The sequence below is a fragment of the Carcharodon carcharias genome, chromosome 2 (genome assembly GCF_017639515.1).
Source record: "Carcharodon carcharias isolate sCarCar2 chromosome 2, sCarCar2.pri, whole genome shotgun sequence".
NCBI classification, from domain to species: domain Eukaryota; kingdom Metazoa; phylum Chordata; class Chondrichthyes; order Lamniformes; family Lamnidae; genus Carcharodon; species Carcharodon carcharias.
Window position 1 is genome coordinate 39,559,159 of NC_054468.1, and position 27,453 is coordinate 39,586,611.

Genomic DNA, 27,453 nt, shown 5'->3' on the forward strand with positions numbered 1-27,453 from the left:
CCTATGTAGTTGCATTCCATTTTAAGTAAAGGACATCTCCCTTGTTGTGAAGTGTTGTTAAATCTGTGCAGCAAACCCAGGCCAAAATGTTTTTGTTGGTAACTATCCATAAATCGTGAGACAGTGAGAACGTTTGGCATGATTGCTCAGGACATTATGGTCTGTCGGGGATGCAGTACATGAAGTGACACAGTGAGTAGTTACTTTACATATCTCAAGAAAACATATGACAGTGCATGATGAGGGTATTATCTAAAATAAGTTGGCTCTGTTGATATCAAATACATTTTTCAGGTCATGTTATTGTCGACAATTTCAGTTTCCATTTAACGCAAAATCAATTATGAAGCCAGTAGTAACAAGGTCACCACATTCATATATTAAGACTTCAGAATAAGGTTCAATTTCCAGGGTTACTTCTGCTATTTTTGAAATGTGGGGAGGGGGTTCAGAGAAAAGGAGAGGTAAATTATGACCTTCTTCAAAGCTCCAAAAACAGGAATACTTCTAAAATCAGCATAAATTTATCAAGATACAAGTGGTTTACTTCTGATCCGATTAACAATAAGCAATGATAAACAATAATTACAAAAGTTATAACATACATTATAATAAAATATTTTCAATGCTAATGACTTCCCATTAATTAAAAGAATTATTATTGTTGTGAAATCAAGGCAAGATCAGGTGGCCATGCATAACACCACATACTTTCTTTTGAAAAGAGTATAGGGGAAAACAAAATACATTAGAAATTGGTGATTAAATGACATCTGCAAATGATATGAAGCTTTAAAAAAACCAATGCAATGAAAGTCTGAAGGAAGTAAGGATTCCAGTTTTGCGGTCTTGGGAAGGAATGAATTAGAGTAGAAAAATGTGTCCTGAAATGTATTTTCAAAAAAACTAGGGATGCAAGGCACAAAATTATACCCAATAGCGTATTTGTGTGAACAAGAAAGTTCAAAGAAATTGACCGTAACAGTATCTTTTAAGACAACAGGACAATTTTTATGGAGAGATAACTTGGATGCCAAAAATGAAAGAGGGACTGGCCATCAGAAGACCAGGCTTTCCATGTATCCTGTCCAGGAGTGCAAGAAAGTACGGGAAGAGGCTCCCAAGGTTTGGAAACAATATTCCAATTCTTGATCAACTGGGCTTCATAGTGTCAGGCGTTAAGTTAAAATTTCTAATTAATGGAAAATGTGTGTGTCAAATTTATCTATTTACTTAACCTGATTTTTTTTTTTTAGGAGCTAGTTACTAATATTTAAACTCATTTGGTTAATCAGCTTACCCAGCATGGATGACTTAGCCTCCTCTCTGAATCAGGTGCTCTTATTAATGGTATTTTTATACTGTCATAGGAACTTAACTGAATGAGAACAGACAATTCTATAGCAAAGTTTATAAATCAAGCTTTTCCTATCAACCTGAAATAAAAAATGCAAGTGACACAACAACAACTTGCATTTATATAGTGTCTTTAAGGTAGCAGAATATCTCAGGCATTTCAAGCAGGGAAATCCTAAACTTATGGTCTAGGCAGCTGAAGACACAGCTCCTAACGTGGAGCACAGTAAACTGGGGATGCATAAGAGTTCAGAATTGGAGAAGCATGGAGATATTGGATGGTTGTAGTACTGGAGAAAAGAATAGAGATAGGGACGGGTGAGGCCATGGAGGAATTTGATGGCAAGAATGAAAATTTTAAATTCAACATGTTGCCTGACTGGGAGCCAATGTAGGTCAGTGAGTCATGGAACATGGTGTGAGTTAGGATACGGCAGCACAGATTTGGTTGAGTTAAAGTTTACAGAGGGTGGAAGGTGGGAAACTGGCCAGAACAGTGGTAAAATCTGGTCTGGAGGTAACAAAATACATGGTTGAGGATTTCAGCTGAGGTAGTGGCAAACATGGGCAATATTACGGAAATGGAAGTAGGCGATCTGGGTGATGGGGAGAATGATGCAAGGCCAGCATTGGTATCCTGACATCATTTGTTACTTTGTATTATTGGAAAACCCAAGGAGCAGAGCACATTGAAGCACAAATGTGTAATGCAGATTCTGTCCTCCTGTCACGTTTCTCTTTTAAAACCATTACACTCTCTTTCAGCCTGGCCATTAGCCCCATGACATGTTTAAATCACTCTAATTAGATTTCTGCCCCTGCCACAGTAGTGAAAGGGCCATTATCAAAGTCACAATTCACATCCTAAGTGACTATGACTGTGGCAAACTATCTCCACTTATCCTCCCTGACCTGCCAGTAGGTTCAGAGATGGTTGACCACACGTTCCTCCTCCAAAGCCTCTCCTGTGTCTTCCAGTTGGGCACGACTGCACTTACCTGGTTCCATTCTTATCTATCCAACACTAGCCAGAGAATCATCTGCAATGGTTTCTGCCCACTGCGGCACCATTTACTCTGGTGTCCCACAAGGATCTAACTTTGGCCCCCTCCTATTTCTCATTTACATGCTGCTATTAGGCAACATCATCTGAAAAAAATGTCAGATTCCACATGTACATTGACAACACTCAGCTCTATCTCGCTATCACCCCTCTCAGCCACTCCACTCTCCCTAATTTATCATACTGATTTTCCAAAAGCCAGTACCAGATAAGCCTAAATTCCTTCCAATTAAATACTGGGAATACAGAAGCCACAGTCTTCAGCCCTGACTTCGAACTCTGTTCCCTAGCTACTATCTCCATCCATCTTGCTATGATCTCCATACAGATCGATAACTTTTAAAGAGAAATTCAAACTTCCAGTCAACAATTTCACATTGAGAGAGTTAAAGTTCTTGCCACACGATTTGCTGGATCTCTCACAAAGGCTTTCCTCGGGGTCAGCAGTGAGTGCTTTAGCTTCACTGTAAACTGCAAAATACAGGCCAAAGTTCCCTTCCTCAGAGATGATATGAGAATCATACTGGAGAGCTGAAAGAATGACACTTCAAGATTTCATATTTTAAAACTTTTACTATGATAAATGGCTAAAAAACCTTATTGACTACACACGATTTTCTTTTTGTAGGCAATTTATATTTTAAAGTACAGAAAAGAGATTCCCCATTTAACTTTTGGCATGACCGAAAATCTCCCGCTACGGTTATACATTACACTACCCCTTATGTGGACACTTCATCCTCCAGGAACCAGTCTAAAATTATCCTCAGCTCCTGATGGCTTGCTTCCTTTTCACTTTCCCAGCCGGATAACTTCTAAGCCCAGAAGTGGCTTTACTGTGAGGTTACACTTTAGATTCCTTTCCTCTAGGCAAATCTTCCGGCCTCCTTGAAATCCTCACAAACTCGATCTTCAATCTAAGCATCAGCTCCCACCCATGTTCCGTGTAGTGAACAATAGAATCAGCATTTTCTCTGCTTCAGTTGCAGGACTTGCTGCTTCCATCTCTTGATCTCTCTGCCTCACAGATGGCTTCAGACCACACAAGACAAAAAAAAACTGTCTGAGATATTCATGGGTTTGCAGGGAAGCCTGTAACCTAATCTCAAAAATGGTTTCCTTTGCTCTCTTCCCCATGGCAACATGAAACACATTAGCTTTATATTTAAGTAGAAATGCTAATTATTTATGCTTGATCCCCATTCTCTTTAATCTTAGAAGTAAATGGATAGTTTACAACACAACTGTTTACAATACAATACCTATACAATCTTTCTGGGACTTTGGAAGGCTCAGGACCTACTCATGGCATACTCTGAGAATATGGTTAAAATACCTTGCATATTCCTCTGGGTAAACCACTGAATGCTCTTAGATTTCTAACAATCAAACCACTCAGGCTTACTGTCAGGTAGACTGCAGAACAGGTCACATGACCCCCTTCATTTACCCTAAATTTAAAACTAAAGTCCCAAAATACAATAGCTTTATAAACCACAAGATACAGATCTAATACTCTTATTAACCTCATAATTGCAGCAATCGCCCTAGCAACTGTTTGAGGATCAGCCTGAACATTCACAACTTTGATGGTGTATTTGACCCCAAGATGAGCTTCATACCTGCATCATTACCAAGATCTTCAAGATAAATATTCATTGACCTGGAACGTCGGGGAGGATTCTACTGGCCCGCACAAATCAGGAACACGGCAATGGGGAGGGTAAAATCAGGGTGAGCCGTGTCAGATTGGCTCCCCCTGACCATGTCTCACCATTAGGGAATTTTACCAACAGTGGAACCGGCCTCCAACAGGTTTCCCACTACAAGGAAGCGAGAAGCAAATTTAAATATTGAAATGCCCAATAAGGGCCATTTTCCTAGGCTGTCAGCAATTTGCCAATGACAAATAGACCCCCTCCTACCAGGTAGGGATGCCATCAGCTGAATGCAGGTGGCCTTGGCATCCTGAGAGGGGACGAAGCATTTTTAAGAATTTTTTTTATTCAAAGAGGAAGTCGCAGGCAGGGAAAGCAGCCCCCAAGGCCCCAGTGATTGACAGGTTCCCGTCTAGCAATGTAATTTTTAAAAAAATTTTCTTCGTCCTACTTGGTGTAGGCTGCAGGGCCCATCTTCCTCAGCAGTGGCCGCCATTTCTGGTAGCTCTGCTGAGGCTGCTAGTCCTCTGATTGGGCCAGCGGCCATGCTAAACTGGACAGCAAACTCAACGGCAGCTTGTTCATGAGCTGCCATCCCATAAAATTAAGGGAGAAGTCCCGCTAGCCGGTCTGGTGTACGTGTTGCCAACATGCATTTCTGGCCACTGTCGGGAGTTTGACCTTTTTGGAAAATTTCTGCACAGTAACTCTGTTTCTAGCGCCGTAGATGCTGCAGACCTGCTCGGTATTTCCAGCATTTTCTGTTTTTGTTCCATTACCAAGACCACTAACGTCCACCTCTATAATAATCTGATTCTGCCTCTACCTCTGTTCATCTGCTGCTGAAACTCTCATCCATGCCTTTGCTCCCTATAGATGACCATTCCAATGCTATTCTGGCTGGTCTCCTATCTTCCCACCTCCATAAACTTGAGTTCATCCAAAACCCTGCTGCCTGCATCCTCATTCACACCAAGTTCCATTCACCCCTGTGCTTGCTGATCTCCTAGATTGGCAATACCTTGACTTTAAAATTCCCATTCTTGTATCTGTACCCTTAATCACCTCCTGCCCTACAACCTTTGAGATATCTGCGCTCTTCAATTCTAGCCCATTGCACATGCCCTATTTATTTGCTCCACCACTGGTGTCCTTGCTTTCAGCTGAATAGTCGCTAAGTTTTGGAATTCCCTTCCTAAACCTCTCTGCTTCTCTTTCCTCCCTTAAGTCACTCCTTTAAACATACCTCTTTGACCAAGCTTTTTGGTCATCTGCTCTAATATTTCCTTTTGTGGCTCGCTGTCAAAATTTGTTTGGCAACAGTCCTGTGAAGCACTTTTAGATGTTTTATTACATTTAAAGCACTATATAAATGCAAGAGGTTTGTTGTTGGTCACATTCTTCCCTGCTCAGCTCCTATTTGCACCGCGCTCCTATAAACAGAAGAACATCAAATTAGAAGTTTCCACAAAATCACTTCTGCCTTTTGCCTTTCAGCAGCTGATCCAGAATGGTACCAGCAATGTTTGGGGAGCAGGCTGCCTACAACATCTTTCTAGCTCTCGATGGCATCCCTGAAGACTTTAGACTTCTTTAAATCAATGAGGGTCCAATCCTTTTATTAGTGGCGAGTGCTTACTTACCAGCTCCTACATAACTAACAGCTTTAGCAGCTTGGACTGCAGCTTCGCCAAGTCTTCTCCTCACCTCAGGACTAATTCCAGGCTACAATTGTAAAGGAGCAAGTCCAAGAAAAATTATTTACATGTTGTATCCGCCGGATGCTTAAAAGATAAAAAAAAATTCTTTTAATTTTAGTTTATCATAATTTAAATGTAGGTATGGCAGTGTAGTAGCTATGCTTTTGGACGAGTAGTTCAAAATCATAACCTAATAATCCGGACAACACAAATTCAAACCCCACCATGGCAGCTTGAAAATCTAAATCCATTTTAAGAAGAAATCTGGAAATAAATAAAAAGCTGCTCTCAGTAAAAGTTGCAAAAATCCAACTGGTTCACTAATGATCTTTAGGTTTGGGCTATTGGTCACTTCATTCTCACACCAATATAGTTGACTGTTAGCTGCCTTTGACATGGCTGAGCAAGCCACCAAAATGTATCAAACTACTGAACAATTCAAGAGGAAGGCCCACCTCCACCTTCTAAGTGCAAGTAGGGATAGACAATAAATACTGACCTTTCCAGCAATGCTGCCATTAGGAGTGAATTTAAAAAAAGCTTTGTTATAAATTACTTTTGAGATATAGAAACATTTGAATCCCAATAAGGACATAGTGATTTTTAAATAATTAATTCTATGCACAAAAAACCCCTCTGTATTCAAAACCAAATTACAGGACTAACTTTTTCAGTCTTTACAAATTGTTTTTGAGGGTGTAGCTCTTTTTAGGCTATAATGTTCCTCCCTACCCCAATTTTTCCATGATAATCATGGCCAATCCAGTACCTCCATTAAGCTCATTCTTTAACTGGTTGCTGGGAGGTCTGTCTGAGTGAACCAAGCTGGTCATACCTCCCATTTCGCCACCCTCCACAGAGCAAGCAACTGGTTTCCTCCAATTCATTCACTACTTGGATGTCTATTCGCAAAACTGTACCCCACATTTCACAATACCCCAACCAATCTGTAGCATGTTTCTCATGCATGAGATTTGCACGGAAATTATACCATACCTATGATGTACATTGTACCAGAAAAAAGCGAGTGGGTCAGATTTATAATCCATCGAGTGCCAGCAGCGACTCACACATATTTCCTTAGTGCAGGAGAACTTGTGCAGTGAGCCAGAGACAGGGAGATTAACAGGCCTTAATTGCAACACTTTGAAGTATAACCCATCTAACACATTTAAAGGGAAAATTGCATGAGCACTAGCTATAAAGGTAGGGAATGTATATAAGAGTTGTCTCACTCCTGAATTCCATATATTGGGAGCAAAAGGGTTTCTTATGGGATCCACAGAGCAGAGGATAGAGCCATTGGATGTGCACCTGGATCATGTATGGAATCTGTTATTTATAAAACTTGTATTAAAGAAAATACAATTGTAGTGCATCATCAGGATCTTAAATACATGCTAAAGAAATGCTAAAATACACGTTGGGACATGCTTTCGACTTGGATACATTCAGTGAATCCGGATGCAAAAAATGGTTTTATCATAAAAAAATGCAGTTCAATCAGAATGTTTAGCTTACCACCTAATTTTAACAACTGAAAACAGCTTTAAAATTATATCAAACCATTTACTAGTTACCGTGGTGCATAGGTGCTACTTTCTTGGTAAATTCAAAAAATATATACTAAAAGTTTTTAAAACATGACTATTCGTATCCTTGCACCTAAAAAGGTACTTAATTTTTACAGCCTCCTGGAAAGCCCTTTAAATGGATGCAATTTGTGGAAACTCCCTTTGGTGATTAATTCAGTCTGGGGCTGTGTTTAGTTTTGAGTGGGGGTCCAACTTCGAGTGCAAAAAATTGTAGAAACTCGATTTGTGCTGAACATAACCTGCACTTAAAATTTTGCAAATTTTATGCTGGTTTGGTGGTGTTTGGGCGAATTGCAGTGAAAAAAAAAGCATAATCTAGTGGGGCCTCCTGCCTATTATATTTAAACTGCCTGGGTGCAAATTTCCTTATGATGAAATCATTTACCCCTGGTGCCTCTTCAATAATTTTTTGATGTCTTCTTTGTACGCTGCAGTCTCTCTCAAACAAATAAACAGCATTGCCATACTGGTCTCCAAACACTTGCACTTCTACATGTCTAAAACAAAAAACAAAAGCCTATTAAGCCATTAGAACTTGAAAGAAACTGCACGGTTAGGTATATCTCACTGTTCTTCTCAATAAATCTTATACTAATTATTAGCAGTCGATGATGGTTGCATTCAGCAAATTTTATTCTGCACAATTTTTAGAAGAATGGTAACTAATAGTATGCAGGTAATATTTAAACTAATGAACTTGCATAGCACTGGATAATTCATGTCATTCAGAATTATGAAATTTAGTTCAAAAAAGAAAAAATAAGTGCATAATTTCAGATTGGAAGCCCCATACCTTGGATTGTCTACGAATTTTTCTATCAACATAACATCATCATTAAAGGACTTCCTTGCTTCTCTTCGTGCAGATTCCAGCTGTTCAAGGAAATCGGCCTCTGTTTGAGCAATGCGCATACCCTAAGCACAGGTATAGAAGAAATACATTCAAAATATGAAGCTGTGTAATACAACCAGCAATGAGGTGTAGTTTCAGGTTTTCACATAAAATTAAAGCCGTACTTATGGGGTTTTCTAAAAAGTAAATTTCTCAATTAACATTGCAAGATGTTGCAATCTTGCAAGGTGTCCTGTATTCTTTGATATGCAGCCTCCGCACAACATGATACCTTAGTGGCATGTGATTTTCCCAGAAACTATACACACACGTAATTAATACCATAACACTACAGATATACAGCGTTGTATGTAAAGCCGAATTTTCCTTGGCCTATTGTCCCCGGCGCATCTGTTTCCAGGAATCAAGGAGGAGAAATAGGGGTAAAGATCTGTAATGCTGTATCTCCACCAATATTCCCTCTAAGCTGTGCACAGGGAGAGGGGATGGAGTTGTGATAAAAAGGTCATGGGGGAGGGAGCACTCAGGGAGGATGGGGGAGGCAGTCCTTGAATGGAAGGACTCCCGATCAGGAAAGGGAGACAGTGAGAGAGGCACCCCACACCCCCCAACCCTTCCCACTGAGGGCCGAGCAGGGTTACCTACTGGGCTTCCCCACTCCTTCCCATCCTTGACTTCCTCCCACCAGCCTCAAAATTGTGGCCTTTAATTGTGGTCATTAATTGGCCACTCAAGGGTTTCAATTGGCACAAGGGCTGACAGGCTATCCTAGATCTCGCCTGCCCCTGTAAAATTTCAGAAAGGTGAGAGGCAGGTAGGTAGATGGTGGGAAGGCCACCCAGGGAACTTTAGAGGCCCCCCCACCCCCATCCCCTGCAAATCCTTTGGCTGGGGCCCATAAAATTCTGCTCCATGATTTGTTATCCTGTGGTTCCAATTTAATTCAAAACAGTGCTCCAGACTAACCTCTTCTGCCGCATTTGGTATCTCCTATGCCTCTGTTCAAGGCTGCTAAGTTGAAATTTTTCTAACTTTTCCTTTTCTAACTCACCCTTTCCACATTAGAGATCAGTATTTCGCTGCACTGTTTTGGATGTTTCTTTAGTGCCTCAATGACCAGAATTGAATATAATATTCAGCTTCAGGATGACAAGCTTAGAGTGCTCTCATTAATTGAGCAATATATCTGGAATTCCATTTGATGCTCATTAACAATTGGACACCGTTAAAAGTACTGAGTCTCTCTCATCCCCAGATTTTTTTTCAGCCTGTCCCTTCTGGGGGTTCAATGACATATATTACATCCTCCATTTTTACTTCCATGTGTAACACTTCACTTCTAGCCTGTCATAAATCTAACCAGGTGAAAATTTTATCTAAATCTCATCTTGAGTGTGGGATAATTTACTGATGTAGAGAATCTGGGAATTTTGTCCCAACTTTGACAGTAAGAGGCCCATGAACAGCAGCCTATCTACATACCAATGACATTGGGGTCTAAAACCTGCTTTACGCAGCCAGCAGGAACACTTGAAAAAAGACCCTGATGAGTTTAGCTGTGACCCAATGAGATGAGTTGCTGACCATCACACTGCTAAATTAGTCATCACTGCACCCATTTTACACCAGAAATAAAGACCAATTTCTACCTTTTTATGTACTTCTGTATCTAATCCAATTTTTCCCCAAAGATATGGTTTATGCTGAATGGGAATAATAAGCCTACAATAAATTTGATCAAAATAGTTTTTCTTATATCCAAATGTTATTTCCTATAATAACTTATCTATTGAATTTCCAGAAAACAGCGTGTGAATTTATTGTGCTATCAGCATCTGCATCCTATATAGGTAATTAATGAAACCTAAAATAATACCTCACCTATTTTATTAATGCAAGTTGACAATGTCTTACCTTGCCACCTCCACCCCGAACTGCTTTTATCATCACAGGATAACCAATTCTACTGGCCTCCACCATTAATTGTTGATCAGATTGTTCATCACCATGGTAACCTTCAACGACAGGCACCCCTGCAGCTGACATTATGGCCTTCGATGTGCTGAATAAAAATTTTTAAAAGGCAAATGCAAATACATTACACTTACAGGTTTCTCAATGCTTTCTAATGTGGATGTAATCTTAAACAACCTGTATGTAATTTACTTGCTACAAAATGTCTTTGCAATGAAGAGCACTGGGTAGGGCAGGATGGAAGCCCCAGCTCAAATTGTCTTTTCAACTCTTTCTTCATTTTGTTAATATTTTGTGCACATTCAGGTGAGGGACATTAATGCTTGAGAATGGAATGCGTCTCAGTTCAGGCACCCTGTATCAGTACTGCACACTCTCAGGGCCTGGCAAGGCCAAAAAGTTCCAATTCTGCCCCACCACCATCCCTCAGACTAAATCTAATAAGAGCAATCTTACTACATCAGCGGGACTTTTTCTTCCATCTGCCCCTCCAACATATTTGGTACAGCCTGGTCTGGATTTAGAGCTAAGTTCCTGAAATTAAATCTCTAACCGTCTGCGCCCACCCAGTTCTTCAACCTTTCAGTTCAGTTCTATAACCTTGATCTGACTCCATCCTATAGCGAAAGCAATGAAAAAATGTCATCTTTTGGGTGCTAGGGTTCCATGAAAAATTATTTTTGGCATCAAGTGACCATCCACCCACAGCACAAAGATGTACAATTGGCAATTAAGTTGCCAATTTCCATCCGAGTGCTCATTTGGAACATTATAAACTACTACACAAGGTGGCGCTCTTATAGATATAGGGAATATGGAGAAAAAAATAGAAGGCTTGATGTGCAATTAACCTGTGCCTATTCTTTTTGATGCAGGAAACATGTGAAAACTTATTTGCATGACTGTAGTGTGCAGCCGGTGCTGTTTAATTCTGCAGCGCAGACATTTCTCAACTTCATGTCAAAAAATATAGTAAAACAGCATGAAATAGCAAGTTGATTACCCATGCGTGGCAGTGTAAGTTACTTTAATTTCAATAACATTTTTGCGAGTTTTTGGATAACATCATAACAAACCTGGGTTGGGATCAACACCTCCCTCCCCATGGTGCACTCATTCTGCTTGCTACAAAGGACACTTATTAGTCCTCCAGAAAACAAATGTAAACACACCTTATTACCATGTCAAAATATGATGTCCAAATTTTATAATAAAGCATAGGTATCTGAACCATTCAGATACCTTTGTATAGTTTTCTAAGCTCATCTCCTAGAAGCACAAGAGAATGAAATCCTCCACTTTCTTCCATTTAGTGCAATCGCCATGTGAATTAGGCACATTTATGCTATCACTCACTCCATGGCACAGCGTATCATATGTTAATGATCTCTAACAACTATTTAGCCTCACAAATAAATCAAAGGCATTGGGCAGTGCCATGGAAACTCTTTGTGGTTCATGACAAAATTTATTAAATCTGCACCACCGCTACTTCTCTACAGGTGACTGTATTAATTTCTTACACAAGTACAAACCACAGGTTAGTCTATTACCTTTTGATGCCCATATCTCTGATAGCTGAGGAAGGAGGTCCAATAAAAACGATGCCCTCCTTTTTACATCGTTCTGCAAACTCTGTGTTCTCTGAAAGGAATCCGTAGCCTGGGTGGATGGCCTGCAAGTGATAAACCACGAAACAAAGACAACAGCAAAGCTGTGTTAGGATTCAGTACTTAAATTGATAAACTTACAAAAAGTGAGTGATGCTTTTAAGAACACAATTTAGTACAAAGTGAAAATGGAATGTGAAGAGCTAACTGAAAAGGCATCTTATATGTATGAGAATTTATGAACTTGAGTTATGTCTCAAGGTTATCAGCCAATCACAATTGATGTCACCAATACCAAGAGATTGATAGGAACAGAAGTAGCCCATTCAACCCTTCGAGCTCTTCCACCCCTCCCAATTAGATCACAGCTTATCTGTACCTCAAAACCGTTATACACTTTTGATTCACAGCCCTTGATGCCTTTACCTAATAAATTGTCACTCAAGTTTCAAATGACCCAGCAGTGACAGCTTTTTGGGGAAAAGAATTCCAAATTTCCACTAACCTCTGCGTGAGAAAGTGCTTCCTGAATGGTCTAGCTCTAATTTTAGGATTCACCCATCTAGGGGAAATAACCTCTTCTTCTACCCAGTGAAATAATTTTAAACATGTCAAATAAATCACCCCTCAACCTTTTAAACTTAAGCAAACACAGTAAAGCATTGTGTACTGAAAAATCCAGATGTAGCCCATCCCCAAAAAAGACTAAATTAAACAGAAAAAAATCATGCAATATAAGCACCATAATGAGCACTAGCTCTAATTTATCAGAATTGCACGCGTGTGTGAATTTTTGACTCCATTTTCATGAGGAATAAACCCAGTACATCATCACTGGCTGTGAAATATATTTTTTCCACAGTGCATGAATTTATCACACACAAAAATGAAAAAAAGGTAATTTCAATTTATACAGTAGTTCAATGATCTATTATAAATCACATATACTGTATTACAAAGACTCATGGTTCAATTTGATGGGGTTGTCTCGCCAGGTCAGTGTGTGGAAAGTCACTCAGGCCTATGAGACAAACTGATGAGGCAGGAGTTCCTACTATTTGTAATGCTGCCCAAAGCAAGGCAAAAGAGAACTTCACACTTGCACCTCAGTTTTAACCAGAACTAGAAATACAAAGTTGTTCAAAAAAATTACCTGTGCTGCCGCTGCTTTAGCTACCTGAATGATCTTTTCCACATTTAGGTAGCTCTGCTGGGAGGCTGCTGGTCCAATGTGGTAAGCTTCGTCAGCCTGATGAGTGAGAAAGGATCAGTACACAACGAAAATATCTGTTTGGCGAGAGGGGGCGGGGCATCCCGACGTCACCCCATGTCATTTAGATTTTCAGGTCGGCTGGCGCGCAGCCAACTCCGACCTGTCAACGGCCTATTAAGGCCATTAAAAAACTAATTGAAATCATTAATGGGCCTGCCCGTCCAACATTGAGGTTGGCGGACAGGCCGGGAGCCCTGGCGGGCTCCTGAAAAAGCATGAAAAATCAACCACGGACAGGATGAGGTTTCACGAGTGATTTAAAAATCTCAGAATAAAATAAAAGTTTTGGACACGCCCCAGCTCATGTGACAGCGTCACATCAGGGAACATGGCAGTAAAATTTTTTTCTCATCTTTATTTGAAGTTTCAAATCTGAGCCGATCTCCCTGAGGCAGCACTTTGCCTCAGGGAGATCTATGCGCTTTTTTGCGCACATGCATGAAAGAGCGTACTCCCAGCTCAGGGAATTCCCCCCGCCCACACAGGGCGCCGATAGGGAACCCTCCCGCCCACACATCGCCCCCAGTGGGGGGAAAATGTTTCTCTATTGTAAATTTGAACCTAATAGTTACAATTGTTTTTGACTTGGCCAAACACATTAAAGCAACAATTTCTGTGTCATCACTCTTGGTGACAAAACATGCTGGCAAGGTAGAAGGTAGCAACACTTGCTTTCTAACAAAAGCATTATTAAATATAGAAGTTATATATGGTCAATCCATGTGAAATATTGTTCATGGGATCAAGGCCAATTTCCAATTCTCTTCAAATCAATTACATCTACTGCTTTCTAAGATTTTGATTTCTACACAGTTTTGCTTGCTTCAAATGAAAAAGCATCATATCATACAAAAAGAGAATTAGGAAATAATAATCTCCAAGGTGAGCACACGTAAGGGTCCAACATAATAATAAAAGCAAAATACTACAGATGCTGAAGATTGGAAATAAAAACAGAAAATGCTCGAAAAACTCAGCAGGTCTGGCAGCATCTGAGGAGTGAAAAACAGAGTTAACATTTCAAATCCAATATGACTCTTCTTTGGAACTCAACATAGGGTCCAATATGGTTCTGCATCCTTAGTGAGGACAAAGATAAGGTGATGATTGAGATGTTTAAAAATTTGATCTAATACCTAAGCATTTCTAATAGCCACTGACGTATTCAGCTTTTTCACATAGTTTAATTGAAGAAAACAGATTTAGAACTGGAAAAAAACATTAATTACACTATTAGAATCAAGAGACATTCATGCACAGAGCAAATTAAATTCTAAATGACTATTCTGATGTGCTAGTTTTTTTGACCCTCATTCTACACTCCAAACACACGGGGAAAATCAAAAACATGAGTAGCGGGATCACTATCTGTAAAATAGTGCTTTGCCCACTTTTGGATTTAGGATATTCACAGTGATCTTAATTGACACGTTACAGCATACAGAAGAGAATCAAAATTCCCTAAGTTTGAAATAATAATAGTCTGAAGAAAAGGGGTTTGAACACATGATTCCCTAAAATATATTCTTTTTCCCAACTGATTCACACAAGTATGAATGATATAATCAATGCCAACGTCTGTGCACGGGTATCTGTTACTACCACACGCTTTAGCATGCCACCAGAGATAACACACAGCCTTCAGCAAACATCATGCAAGGGCAGATCACACAGGCTAGAGACTCTATATATCCAAAGTAAATAGAGACTTTTTTTTGAAAGGGTGGAATAATAAGAAAGGTGGAATGCAATAGTTAATACCGGAACTTGGAGTGCCTAAAACTATTAGTTGTGCACAAAAGAAAATAATTCTATGCATTCCCCGTGAGGTTGCAAATGTCAGTGGTGGATCAGCTGCTTGTTATACACTCCATTTGATTTTACTATCCATTGACTTCAAGGTAATATGGATGACTGATTCATTCCAACCTGTCATGTGCCTCCAGTGAAGTTAAATTTTACCTCCGCCCATCTCCCAGCACTGGCATTATTTTCTTTGATGGGCAAACATCACACCATTGGATCCATCCACATAAAGAATCAATATATAGTTTGAAACATCTTCATATCATGTATGTCCCTATATCATGGCATACCATTGTGACATGCATGGAGTTTTTGTCTGCCTCACTGTAAACAGCTACGGAGCGAACACCCATCTTCTTCGCTGTCCGCATTACCCTGCAGGCAATCTCGCCTCTATTTGCAATAAGAATTTTTTCGATTCTGCAACTGCCTGCAAAACAAATTAAAAATCTATTTAGGTTTTATGCGAGCCAGCTGTATATATTCATAAATATACAGCAAACATTTAGGAAACAAATCCATATAAAACTATTACGAAAAAGGTCATTTTCCTTCCTGTTCGAGTTTTAACTACCAAGGACTAATAATATTTTCCAGTATCCAAATGTTCAAGAGTGATGACAAGTGACAAGATGTAAATAAGCCTCTAAACTTAGTTCATTTTTAGTTATCATCTACAATCTATAAAATAATTTCCATGAAAAATAATAGTATCCTGATTATAACCATTACAAACTTTGCCTCCAGAAAAACAAAATGATGACAAAAGATACTGTGGATGCTGGAAACCTAAAATTAAAGCAGAAAATGAGCGAAATGTAAGTCTGGCAGCATCTTTTGGAGAGAAACAGAATTAATGTTTCAGGCCTGTGACCTTTCATTAGAACAGTGCTGTCAGACCCACTGAATACTTCTAGTGTTTTTGTTTTTATATTATACTAAAATGATGAACCTTCCTTCACCAAGAATACCTCGCTGTTTGGTAGAATGTAGAGGGTGAAATCTTGATACACCATCAGTTCTCAGCTGATTCAAGCTTCGGGCTGCCATCCAGAAATGAAATGGCTGATCTCATGGCTGTTATACTGGTGTTACATGATATATACAAACAACTTTGAAAGCTTAAGAACTTTAAATAGTGGATAGATGCACGCTATACTGATCATAATGAGTCACAAGGGCGGCAAGATCTCAAGTTAGATACTGATTCAACCCATCTCAGCTCCACAGCATCAGAAATTGCAGAACTGGCAACTGTAACCAGAAGCCTGAGCAACAGAAAATCCATTAGTTGATAAAATAGACACTGCAGATTTTCTTCAAAAGAGGTGCACTCTAGTAATAGAAATGTTGTGAAAAAGCTCTAACATAGAGCATTCCTTTAAAATCAGACTTCAAACTGCTATACTGAATACTTGCAAATTGATAGCTTTTAGACAGCAAGCAGGAATGAAAAAGGATGCAGACACCAGCCAGGTGAGTCCACGGCTATCAGGTTTTCATAAGGGTCCTTTGCAATTACTTAAACAGAAATATTTTTGGCCTTGAAGAGACTTCCTTCTGCAAGCAGAAGTGCACAATCCTATTCAATATTCTGATGACAATATCTATTCAATAATGCATGGAGTGCTTGCATAGTATATAAACAAACACCTCTCCTTAACTCACTGATCGTTTATTATATTATAGTGCACTGACACTGATCCGAACATCAACCCTTCTTTGCAATATTTGGAAACCAATGTTCTAAACTGAATGAAAACAAAAATAAAAATACCTGGGAAAACTCAGCAGGTCTGACAGCAAATGCGGAGAGGAACACAGTTAACGTTTCGAGTCCGTATGACTCTTCAACAGAACTAAGTTCCACTCCGCAGATGCTGTCAGACCTGCTGAGTTTTTCTAGGTATTTTTATTTTTGTTTTGGTTTTCCAGCATCCACAGTTTTTTGCTTTTATTCTAAACTGAATGTATCTAATCAGGGTGACAAATGTAAACTATATAATGATTACAATCTGGCAAAAGGCATCAGTGATAACACAAAAAATAATACCTGTTGAAGCATTTCTTAAGAAAGTCAGCGTACAAAGCCATTGCCTGTGAAGTTTAAAGGAAAAAAAATGAGGAACAGTACAAATCCTATTTATTTTCTTAACAGAAATCTCCATTTAGAAATATTACTGGATTGCAGCAGAACTACTCATGTAACAACAGTTTTAAGAGCTTAAAAATGGTTAGAGATTGATTTTTTATCAAATCTAATTCAAATTAATTTGAAAGCTGGATCTTTTTACAAGCAGTCAGTTTAAGCTGAACCTCCCAGAGAAATATGAGCTTTCTTGAATTTACCATTGTTCTTGTTATCTATTGTTCAAAGTATAGGTACTCCAGAAAGTCAGCAAAGCAAACCACACCCCTGCATTTTTCCCCATAGCCCTGCATTTTTCCCCTTCAAATATTTAATTAATTTTCTTTTGAATACTACTATAGAAACCTCATAGACCACACTTTCATGCAATGGATTCCAGATTACTATCACTTGCCATGTAAAAGAATGTTTCCTCATTCCACCTTAGGTTTTTTTTGTCAATTGCCTTAAATCTGTGTCCTCTGCTTACTGACCTTGCTGCCAATGGAAAAGCGTTCTCTTTGTTTACTCTAACAAAACCATTCATTACTTTGAACACCTCTATCAAATCTCTTCTTAACCAAAACAAAAGCAAAACACTGTTCGATGCTTTGAGTCATTCAGTGGTTGTGATGAGGTGCTATATCAATGCAAGTATTTTTTTCATATTGCCTCTCCTCATGCTTCCTACTAAATTATATCATTTCACAATTCTCTAAGTTAGATTTCACCTGCTGTATGTCTATTCATTTCACCAGTCTGTCTACATTCCCCTGAAGGCTGTTACTATTTATCTCTAGGTTTAATATATTTCCAAGTTTTGTATCACCTGAAAACTTTGACATTATTCCCTGGACACCCTAGTCTAGATCATTAATATATATGAAAAAGAACAGAGGTCATAATACCAACCCCCAAGGGAATGCCACAGTAATCTGAAAAATAACCAATCACCATTACTCTCTGCTTTCTGTCCCTTAGTCAATTTTGCACCCATGTTGCCACTGTCTCTTTAATCCCATGAGCTTTTATTTTGCTAACTAGTCTATTATGCGGTACTTTATCAAACAGCTTTTGAAAGTCCATGTATGCAACTACGCTACGCTTCTCAACCTACAACCTTCTCCGTTACTTCACCAACGAACCCAATAAGGTTAGTCAAACACGAACAAAAACAGAATTACCTGGAAAAACTCAGCAGGTCTGGCAGCATTTGGCGGAGAAGAAAAGAGTTGACACTTCGAGTCCTCATGACCCTTCAGCAGAACTGGGTGAATCCAAGGAGAGGAGTGAAATATAAGCTGGTTTAAGGTGGGGGGGGGAGGTTTGAGAAGTGGAGGGGGGTGGTGTGGTTGTAGGGACAAGCAAGCAGTGATAGGAGCTGATAATCAAAAGATGTCACAGACAAAAGAACACAGAGGTGTTGAAGTTGGTGATATTATCTAAACAAATGTGCTAATTAAGAATGGATGATAGGGCACTCAAGGTATAGCTCTAGTGGGGATGGGGGGGCATAAAAGATTTAAAAATAATGGAAATAGGTGGGGAAAGAAAAATCTGCATAAATTATTGGAAAAAACATAAGGAAGGGGGAAGAAACAGAAAGGGGGTGGGACAGACCGCAGCTGCTCTGCAAAGCGGTTGCCCAGTTTACGTTTGGTCTCTCCACTTTGCAGAACACCTGCGGTCTGTCCGCAAGAATGACCCAACCCTCCCTGTCGCTTGCCATTTTAACAGTCCACCCTGCTCTCTTGCCCACATGTCTGTCCTTGGCTTGCTGCATTGTTCCAGTGAAGCCCAACATAAACTGGAGGAACAGCACCTCATCTTCCGACTAGGCACTTTACAGCATTCCGGACTGAATATTGAATTCAACAACTTTAGGTCTTGAACTCCCTCCTCCATCCCCACCCCCTTTCTGTTTCTTCCCCCTCCCTTTTGTTTTTTCCAATAATTTATATAGATTTTTCTTTTCCCACCTATTTCCATTATTTTTAAATCTTTTATGCTCCCTCCACCCCCACTAGAGCTATAACTTGAGTGCCCTACCATCCATTCTTAATTAGCACATTTGTTTAGATAATATCACCAACTTCAACACCTCTGTTCTTTTGTCTGTGACATCTTTTGATGATCTGCTCCTATCACTGCTTGCTTGTCCCTACAACCACACCCCCCTCCACTTCTCTCCACCCCCCCAACCTCCCCGCCCCTTCCAAACTTAAACCAGCTTATATTTCACCCCTCTCCTTGGATTCATCCAGTTCTGCTGAAGGGTCATGAGGACTCGAAACGTCAACTCTTTTCTTTTCCGCCGATGCTGCCAGACTTGCTGAGTTTTTCCAGGTAATTCTGTTTTTGTTTTGGATTTCCAGCATCCGCAGTTTTTTGTTTTTAGTCAAACGTGATATGCCTTTAACAAACGTTGCTGACTTTCATTTAATATCCCATTATTTATAGACAATGGTGATATGGGGATTTTTTTTAAACATAGCGAGTGGTTAGGTTCTGGAATGCACTGATGGGTGTGTTTCAATCGTGGCTTTCAAAAATGAAATGGATAACCATCTGAAAAGAAAAAGTTTGCAAGGCTACAAGGATAACGGGGAGGGGCGGGAGGCCAGAGTTGCGGGTGAATGGGATGAACTGAGATGCTCTTGCAGAGAGCTGGCACAGACACAATGGGCCGAATGGCCTCTTTCTGTGCTGTAACCATTCTGTGATTCATATGTTTCAGAATGCCAATTAATTTTGTCCCGCATTGTTGTCTCTGAAGGTTCCCCACCACCAATGTTAAACTGATGGGCCTGTAGTTGCCTGATTTATCTGCCTCCATTTTTTTAAACAAGGATGCAACATCTACAATTCTCCAGTCCTCTAGCATCACCTCCAAAGCCAAATAGAATTGGAAGACTGACTCCAGAGCCTCCTCAATTTTCACCCTTCCTTCTCTCAGTAACTGAGGATGAATTCCATCTGGAACGACTTGCTTTTATACGAGTACTGCAAATCTTTTAAACACCTCCACGCTACCTAGTTTTATCCTACCCAATTGCTCTATTAGCTTCTGTTTTATTGCTACATTGGCAGCATCCTCTTCCATGGTGAAGGCAGATGCAAAGTACTCATTTAGTATCTCAGCCTGCCCTCTGCCTCAACAAGAACTCCCTTTTTGGTCAGGATAATGCAACCTCGTACTTGAGAATGCAGTATCAAACATGCTAGAGACAGGACAAGGTTAAGATAATTAAAGAACAGACCCCTGACTCACAACTGGTTCTTTAATGTCACTGCTCTTCAGTCACATAAAAAGAAATATCATCAGAGCTCAGTAGTGAACAGAAATGACAGTCTACATTTGGTTGTTGTATGTTTTTCTAATTTAGAAGAACAAAATGTTACTTTATTCATTTTTAATGAAGTTCTGTTACAGTAAAAGTATATTATTGATGACTTCTTTCAGAGTATATTTTTGCATGCTTTCACCTTCACAAATATTAATCCATTAGACTAATTTACATAATTTAAAATCTATTTTCTAGTATACTAAATCTAGAGTTATTATTTACTATTAACTAAAGATTCCTCATTTACAACACTATTTAGATTTCAATGCAACATATTAACAACTTCCTTTTAGCTAGACGCTTGAAGAAATCTTGCACAACGCGTTTTAGAAAGTCAGTGGGCTGAAAACTAACCTGGAGACGGCAGGTCTACCAGGTGACATAAATCATAGACAAAAACAAAAAGTGCTGGAAAAATTCAGCAGTTCTGACTGACTGAGTCATACGGACTCGAAAGGTTATCTCTGTCTCTCTCTCTCTCCACAGATGCTGTCAGACCTGCTGAGTTTTTCCAGCATTTTTTGTTTTTGTTTCAGATTTCCAGCATCCGCAGTATTTTGCCTTTATTGACATAAATCATAGGATTGGCTTCATAAAACATGTAAAAACTGTAAAACATAAAACTAGTTTGTGAGAGGGAGTCCACATAAATAATCGTCCTGAACTGTGCAGTCTTGGCTCAGTGGTGGCACTCTCATTGCAGTTAATAAGCTCATGGAGTCAACAGTGCACTCTTTGGAGAAGCACAGAATCACTGACAGCAGCTTTTGGATTTTCATGTTATTCCACGTATGTGCAGACTCCAGGAGTTGCCGTCAGTTTCAGTGAAGTAATTGCAGCAAATACCGATAGGTTCATCATCATTACCACTGCAAAGCCTAGGCTAACATTTCAATATAGTATTGAAAGAGTGCTGCATTGTTGGAGGTGCTGTTGTTATGATGAAATGTTAAACCAAGCTTCCATCTGTCCAATTAGGTGGATGTAAGAGATCATGACACTGTACTAAGAAAGCAAGGGAATTCTCCTTGCCAATATCTTCTTAACCTGGTATTTTGCATGGGGTAAGAAACCAACTGAAGGATCACAGCAAAAGTGAACTGCTGGAACGCAAACTTTTAAAACTTTCATTCTAACGTAGTGTAAACACATTCTTAAGGCCAGCCGACAGTTCTTTCCCCAACAGTTGAAGCGTTCCAGGTAGTCAGAGGTCAATGAGTAGGCCTGCACTCACCTATTAAAACTTTTCATTTCTCCCTCAACCACAGGCAGTGAAAGTGCAGACAGAGCCACTTGGTACTGTCCACTTGCTCTACAATTAATTCACACTACAACTTCATTGTGCAAAGTTGTTTTGATTTATTACCAACACTAAAACTGTGAGATATCAATCAGTCCCGAAAAAATTCTGAGGCAAGGGGGATTTTTTTAATTTGTTCTTGGGACGTGGCGACGCTGGCAAGGCCAGCATTTATTGTCCATTCCTAATTGTGAAGGTGGTGGTGAGCTGCCTTCTTGAGCTGCTGCAGTCTATGTGGTGGTGGAGATACACCCACCGTGCTGTTAGGAACAGAATTCCAGGAACAGGACTATCTCCTCTAGAGAGTTCTGTCCCTTTGGTACAGTCCCAGGCCAGGTTACTAATAAATAACTGCATCTTCAAGACCCGAAAATGAATGAATGCATGCAAAGAACATGGCGCTAAACTGGTGGTGGCATGGTAACTGCTTAGAAAGGGTCAACCTGGATCTGGAACCTGGGCACTGGAACTACCTGGGGCATGGGCAGCCGGACACCCGGGGCGTGCCCAGCCAGACACCCAGAGCATGGGCAGCCGGACACCCGGGGCATGGGCAGCCGGACACCCGGGGCATGCCCAGCCGGACACCCGGGGCATGGGCAGCCGGACACCCGGGGCATGGGCAGCCGGACACCCGGGGCATGCCCAGCCGGACACCCGGGGCATGCCCAGCCGGACACCCGGGGCATGCCCAGCCGGACACCTAGGGCATGGGCAGCCGGACACCCGGGGCATGCCCAGCCGGACACCCGGGGCATGCCCAGCCGGACACCTAGGGCATGGGCAGCTGTAGAATTTGAAACCATCCCCTCCCCCAACATTCTGGACACTCACCGTTTCAGGCTTCTCCTGGCCCAGCGCAGACCCCACTCACTCACCAACGCCGCCGCCATAATGAAAGGCTGAGGGATGGGGCCGAGAGCCGCAGGATCGGAATCATTTAACGTCTAATATCTGAAACCAAATCGCTCCGCTTTATGCGGGTCGACGGCCGATTATTGTCTCCAACTGAGAACGAAACTGCCCTGCACTCCGCCGCTTCTTTACGATTCACCCCACCCCCACTCAGAAAAATCTCAAAACTTCTCCCCACCCTCTCGCCGATCCGTAGCTCTGCCATTGTCAAGTAGCCAATCGCCTTTGAGTGAAAAGCAAGGGGCCGAAACTATGCAGCCAATCAGACCTGGAGAGTTTCGGACAGAAACAGAACGGGTCCTAGCGCCCTCCGCAATCTTTTGCTCTGCTTGCAGGTAAACACACTGACCAGCTGTGACCTTCATTTCAAAGCGGAGAGGGTAATTTCCCTGTCTCCATTGCACTTTGGAATAATACCCGATAGTGGCAGTAGGGTTACAGACTGTGGCCTCTTTTCACAGAGGCTGCCTAACCTGCGGAGTATTTCCACAATGCACAGTATTTTACTTTTGTTTTAACTTCTTTTAGGTATTTGAAAAGTGAAACTTTCAGACAGTTTCCAGTGTTTTGAGAACAATTGCATTTATTTAGTGCTATTAGCGCAGGAAAATTTCCCATGGTACTTCACGGAGGTGGAGGGTTGCCAACCCTCCCAGCTCACCTGGGGTTCCCCCAAATGGGGCATGATCTTAGCAAAGTACTTGTCCCAACACCTCCCTCAATTAAGTCATTGCCTACCACTCTTAGAAGGGTCTGACTTGAGGGCCATCCCATGGTACTGCAAAGAGCCAGCATGCAGAGGTGACAGGATTCAGGGATGTGGATAGAGACAGAAGTCTAGTTGGGACTGATGGAGGCGGAGCAGTGAGAATTGCAGTATGAGGATGAACATGATCTAGGTGACAGGGTACTCAGGCTCGGGGGAGGAAGAGTCAGGTACTGGGGCATGGGGCAGACTGGGGTTCCAAGGATATAGGGGCATGGGGAGATAGAGATTGGGTCTTGGAGAGCAAAGCATGGAAGCTTGGGGGAGAGGGAGACTAGGGTTAGCCTAGTCTCTTTTTGGGTAATACGGGGTAGACACTTTGACTGATGGGGGGGGGTCGGTTTGGTTTGGTGCTTGGGTGGAGGGCAGGGGAAAAGACATGGAGTATGGGGAATGGGTTGGTTGGCGGGGGGGGGGGGGGGGGGGGGGGGGGGGTGGGGGGGGCAGTGGCACTTCCTGTACAGCTGTGAGCAGCAATTACAACAAGGTGATGAGTGGGAGAGATAGTGAAAGAAGAGCAGCCAGTAAACATGTGAGTGAAATCAGGGGACTTTACTGTGGGTAAATAGTGAAAGATTGTTTCCAATGGGCGTGAATGGGGAACAAAGGGATTGAGACCAAGGATTCTCACTTGAACAATCAAGCAGGAAGAGATTCAAAAGGTTTTTGAACAGAGGGCTTTGGGACCATTGTTATGATGCGGCAGATGATGTGTGCCAGGCGGATCGAATCCATGAGGGAAACTCGATCTGCAATCACAACAGTTTTGCTATTTGTATTTATTTCAAGATACCTGTCCTGAATTCAGTAGTAACAAGTCCACCAAGACTTGAGATTTTTTAGAAAACCAAATTAAACATTTATTAACAAAAGATTTCAAGCACATGCATAGGTGTACAAATTACTACTATAATAACTCCTAAAACCCCTAATTAATCTGGCTTGCAGTTACATCCTCATTAAGGCAATGGTAAAGAAATATATTTAAACATATCCAGGCAAGTCAACACAATACTCTGGACAGTAGAATTCAAAGTGGCTTTTCCCAGCTTCGGTTTCTGTAGACAGCAGCTTAATGCACAAATACTGGAGGCTTTTCACACTTCTGGTATGTCTTAAAATGCCTTCTTTTCCTGACACATGGTGTCTTCTCCTTTATACATGGTTCTCCCTTTAATGTAAACTCCATTGTTCCCATATGTCTTTGGAACTTTACCTTTCTCATAATATAAATCATTGCATGGTGTTAATATTATCAGTAACCTTTGGGAAAAATAAACACACTGCTTGGCCTAGCTTCTCTGGCTAGGTGTAACATCCTACCATCTCTTTGAAATTCAAACTACCCTGGTTTATATAAAAATGCAAATTCTCTTCACCTCACATTCTAAATCTTCAACCATGTTTACATTATTAGCATTTTAAACCTAACTTCTTTTGATGAGTCAAAGCCTCCAGACCAGCTGGCACCAATTCAATTAAATCACACACACACACACACACGGAAACTATCCAAACCCCACAATTAACCTACTTTCACAATAAATCACGATAATATTATGACAATTATTATACTTGCGTAATAGCATGGAATATTTCACGACAAATGACTGTTGAGACAGAGACCTGGACGTTATCCAAAAGGAAATTGGATAAGTATAGAAAAAGGGGGGAATATAAAAGGGTCTTGACGAAATAGGGTTACAAAAGTGAGGACTAGTAATGGAACAGGCACTGAGTCTACAATGCCTCTTCCTATAGTTTTTTTAATTCAATGAAATGTTTTGTTTATATAGCTTAAATTCAGGAAGTGATTTAGAAACTTTGGTGCTGAGCTGCATTTAGGATGATGTGGCATGTGCAAAGTGCCTAAACATGGCATATAGTGCCCTTTGTGTAATCTCTCTGGTTTTTTAAAAATTCATTCATAGGATATGCGCTTCGCTGGCTGGACCAGCATTTATTGCCCATCCCTAACTGCCCTTGAGAAGTTGATGGTGAACTGCCTTCTTGAATCGCTGCTGTCCATGTGGTGTAGGTACATCCACAGTGCTGTTATGAAGGGAGTTCCAGGATTTTTACCCAGTGACTGTGAAGGAACGGCAATATATTTCCAAGTCAGGATGGTGCGTGACTTGGAGGGGAACTTCCAGGTGGTGGTGTTCCCACCTATCTGCTGCTCTTGTCTTTCTAGATGATAGCGGTTGTGGGTTTGGAAGGTGCTGTTGAAAGAGCCTTGGAGAATTTCTGCGATGCATCTTGTAGATGGTGCACGCTGCTGCTACTGTGCGCTGATGGTGGAGGGAGTGAATATTTGTGGATGTGGTGCCAATCAAGTGGGCTACTTTGTCTTGGACAGTATCAAGCTCCTTGAGTGTTGTGGGAGCTGCACACATCCAGGCAAGTGGGGAGTATTCCATCACTCTCCTGACTTGTGCCTTGTTGATGGTGGACAGGCTTTGGGGAATCAGGAGGTGGGTTACTCATTGTATGATTCCTGGCATCTGACCTGCTCTTGTAGCCACAGTATTTATATGGCTAGTCCAGTTCAGTTTCTGGTCAATGGTAACCCCCAAGAAGTTGCTAGTGGGGGATTCTGTGATGGTAATGTCATTGAACATCAAGGGGTGATGGTTGGATTCTCTCTTGTTGGAGATGATCATTGTCTGGCACTTGTGTAGCACAAATGTTACTTGTCACTTGTCAGCCCAGGCCTGGATATTGTCCAGCTCTTGCTGCATTTGTGTAGCACGAATGTTACTTGTCACTTGTCAGCCCAAGCCTGGATATTGTCCAGCTCTTGCTGCATTTGGGCATGGACTGCTTTGGTATCTGAGGAGTCACGAATGATGTGGACCATTGTGCAATCATCAGCAAGGATCCCCTATTCTGACCTTATGAAGGTCATTGATGAAGCAGCTGAAAATGTTTGAGCCTAGGACACTACCCTGAGGAACTCCTGCAGTGATATCCTGGAGCTGAGATGACTGACCTCCAACAACCACACCATTTTCCTTTGTGCTAGGTATGACGCCAACCAGCAGAGAGTTTTCCTCCTGATTCCCATTGACTCCAGTTTTGCCAGGACTCCTTGATGCCACACTCTGTCAAGTGCTGCCTTGATGCCACACCTCGGGAGCTCAGCTCTTTGTCCATGTTTGAACCAAGGCTGTAATGAGGACAGGAGCTGAGTGGTCCTGGTGGAACCCAAACTGGGCATCAGTGAGCAGGTTATTGTGAAGCAAGTGCTGCTTGATAGCACTGTTGATGACCCCTTCCATTGCTCTACTGATGAGCGCAAGTAGTCTGATGGGGCAATAATTGGCTGGGTTGGATTTATCCTTCTTTTTGTGTACAGGCCATACCTGGCAATTTTCCACATAGCTTGGTAGTGTTGTAGCTGTACTGGAACAGCTTGGCTAAGAGCATGGCAAGTTCTGGAGCACAAGTCTTCAGTACTATTGCCAGAATGTTGTCAGGGCCCATAGCCTTTGCAGTATGCAGTGCCTTCAGCCATTTTCTGATATCACATGGAGTGAATTGAATTGGCTCAAGACTGGCATCTGTGATGCTGGGGACCTCGGGAGGAGGCCAAGATGGATCATCCACTCAGCACTTCTAGCTGAAGATTGTAGCAAATGCTTCAGCTTTCTTTTTTGCACTGATACGTTGGGCTCCTCCATCATTGAGAATGGGGATATTTGTGGAGCCTCCTCTTCCAGTGAGTTGTTTAATTGTCCACCATCATTCAGGACTGGATGTGGCAGGACTGCAGAGCTTAGATCTGATCCGTTGGCTGTGGGATCACTTAGCCCTGTCTTTCACACTGCTTTTGCTGTTTGGCACACAAGTAGGCCTGTTATAACTTCACCAGGTTGACACTTTTTAGGTATGCCTGATGTTGCTCCTGGCATGCCCTCCTGCATTCTTCATTGAACCAGGGTTGATCCCCTGGCTTGATGGTAATGGTAGAGTGGGGGATATGCCAGGCCATGAGATTACAGATTGTGTTCCTGTTCAATTCAGCTGCTACTGATGGCCCACAGCGCCTCATGGATGCCCAGTCTTGAGTTACTAGATCTATTAGAAATCTATCCCATTTAGCACTG

General features: G+C 41.3%; 1 protein-coding gene across 3 annotated transcripts in view; it reads right to left on the reverse strand.

The window, feature by feature from the left end:
* Positions 1–22,755, reverse strand: part of mccc1 (methylcrotonyl-CoA carboxylase subunit) — a 44,652-nt gene extending 21,897 nt beyond the window's left edge. Inside the window, exons 1-9 of one of the 3 annotated variants that reach the window (XR_005941690.1) lie at positions 22,498–22,755; positions 16,942–16,985; positions 15,179–15,318; positions 12,963–13,058; positions 11,753–11,874; positions 10,140–10,287; positions 8,166–8,287; positions 7,758–7,869; positions 5,721–5,802 (exon numbers count right to left, since the gene is read on the reverse strand). Coding sequence is in view for 2 of the 3 variants with exons in the window: in XM_041176937.1 (XP_041032871.1) it covers positions 5,721–5,802; positions 7,758–7,869; positions 8,166–8,287; positions 10,140–10,287; positions 11,753–11,874; positions 12,963–13,058; positions 15,179–15,318; positions 16,942–16,985; positions 22,498–22,556 (925 nt within the window). In the remaining variant the exon portion in view is untranslated. The remainder of the gene's footprint in view (positions 1–5,720; positions 5,803–7,757; positions 7,870–8,165; positions 8,288–10,139; positions 10,288–11,752; positions 11,875–12,962; positions 13,059–15,178; positions 15,319–16,941; positions 16,986–22,497) is intronic. The other 2 variants (XM_041176937.1, XM_041176943.1) reach the window with 2 other exon arrangements.
* Between the last annotated feature and the right edge of the window lie 4,698 nt (positions 22,756–27,453).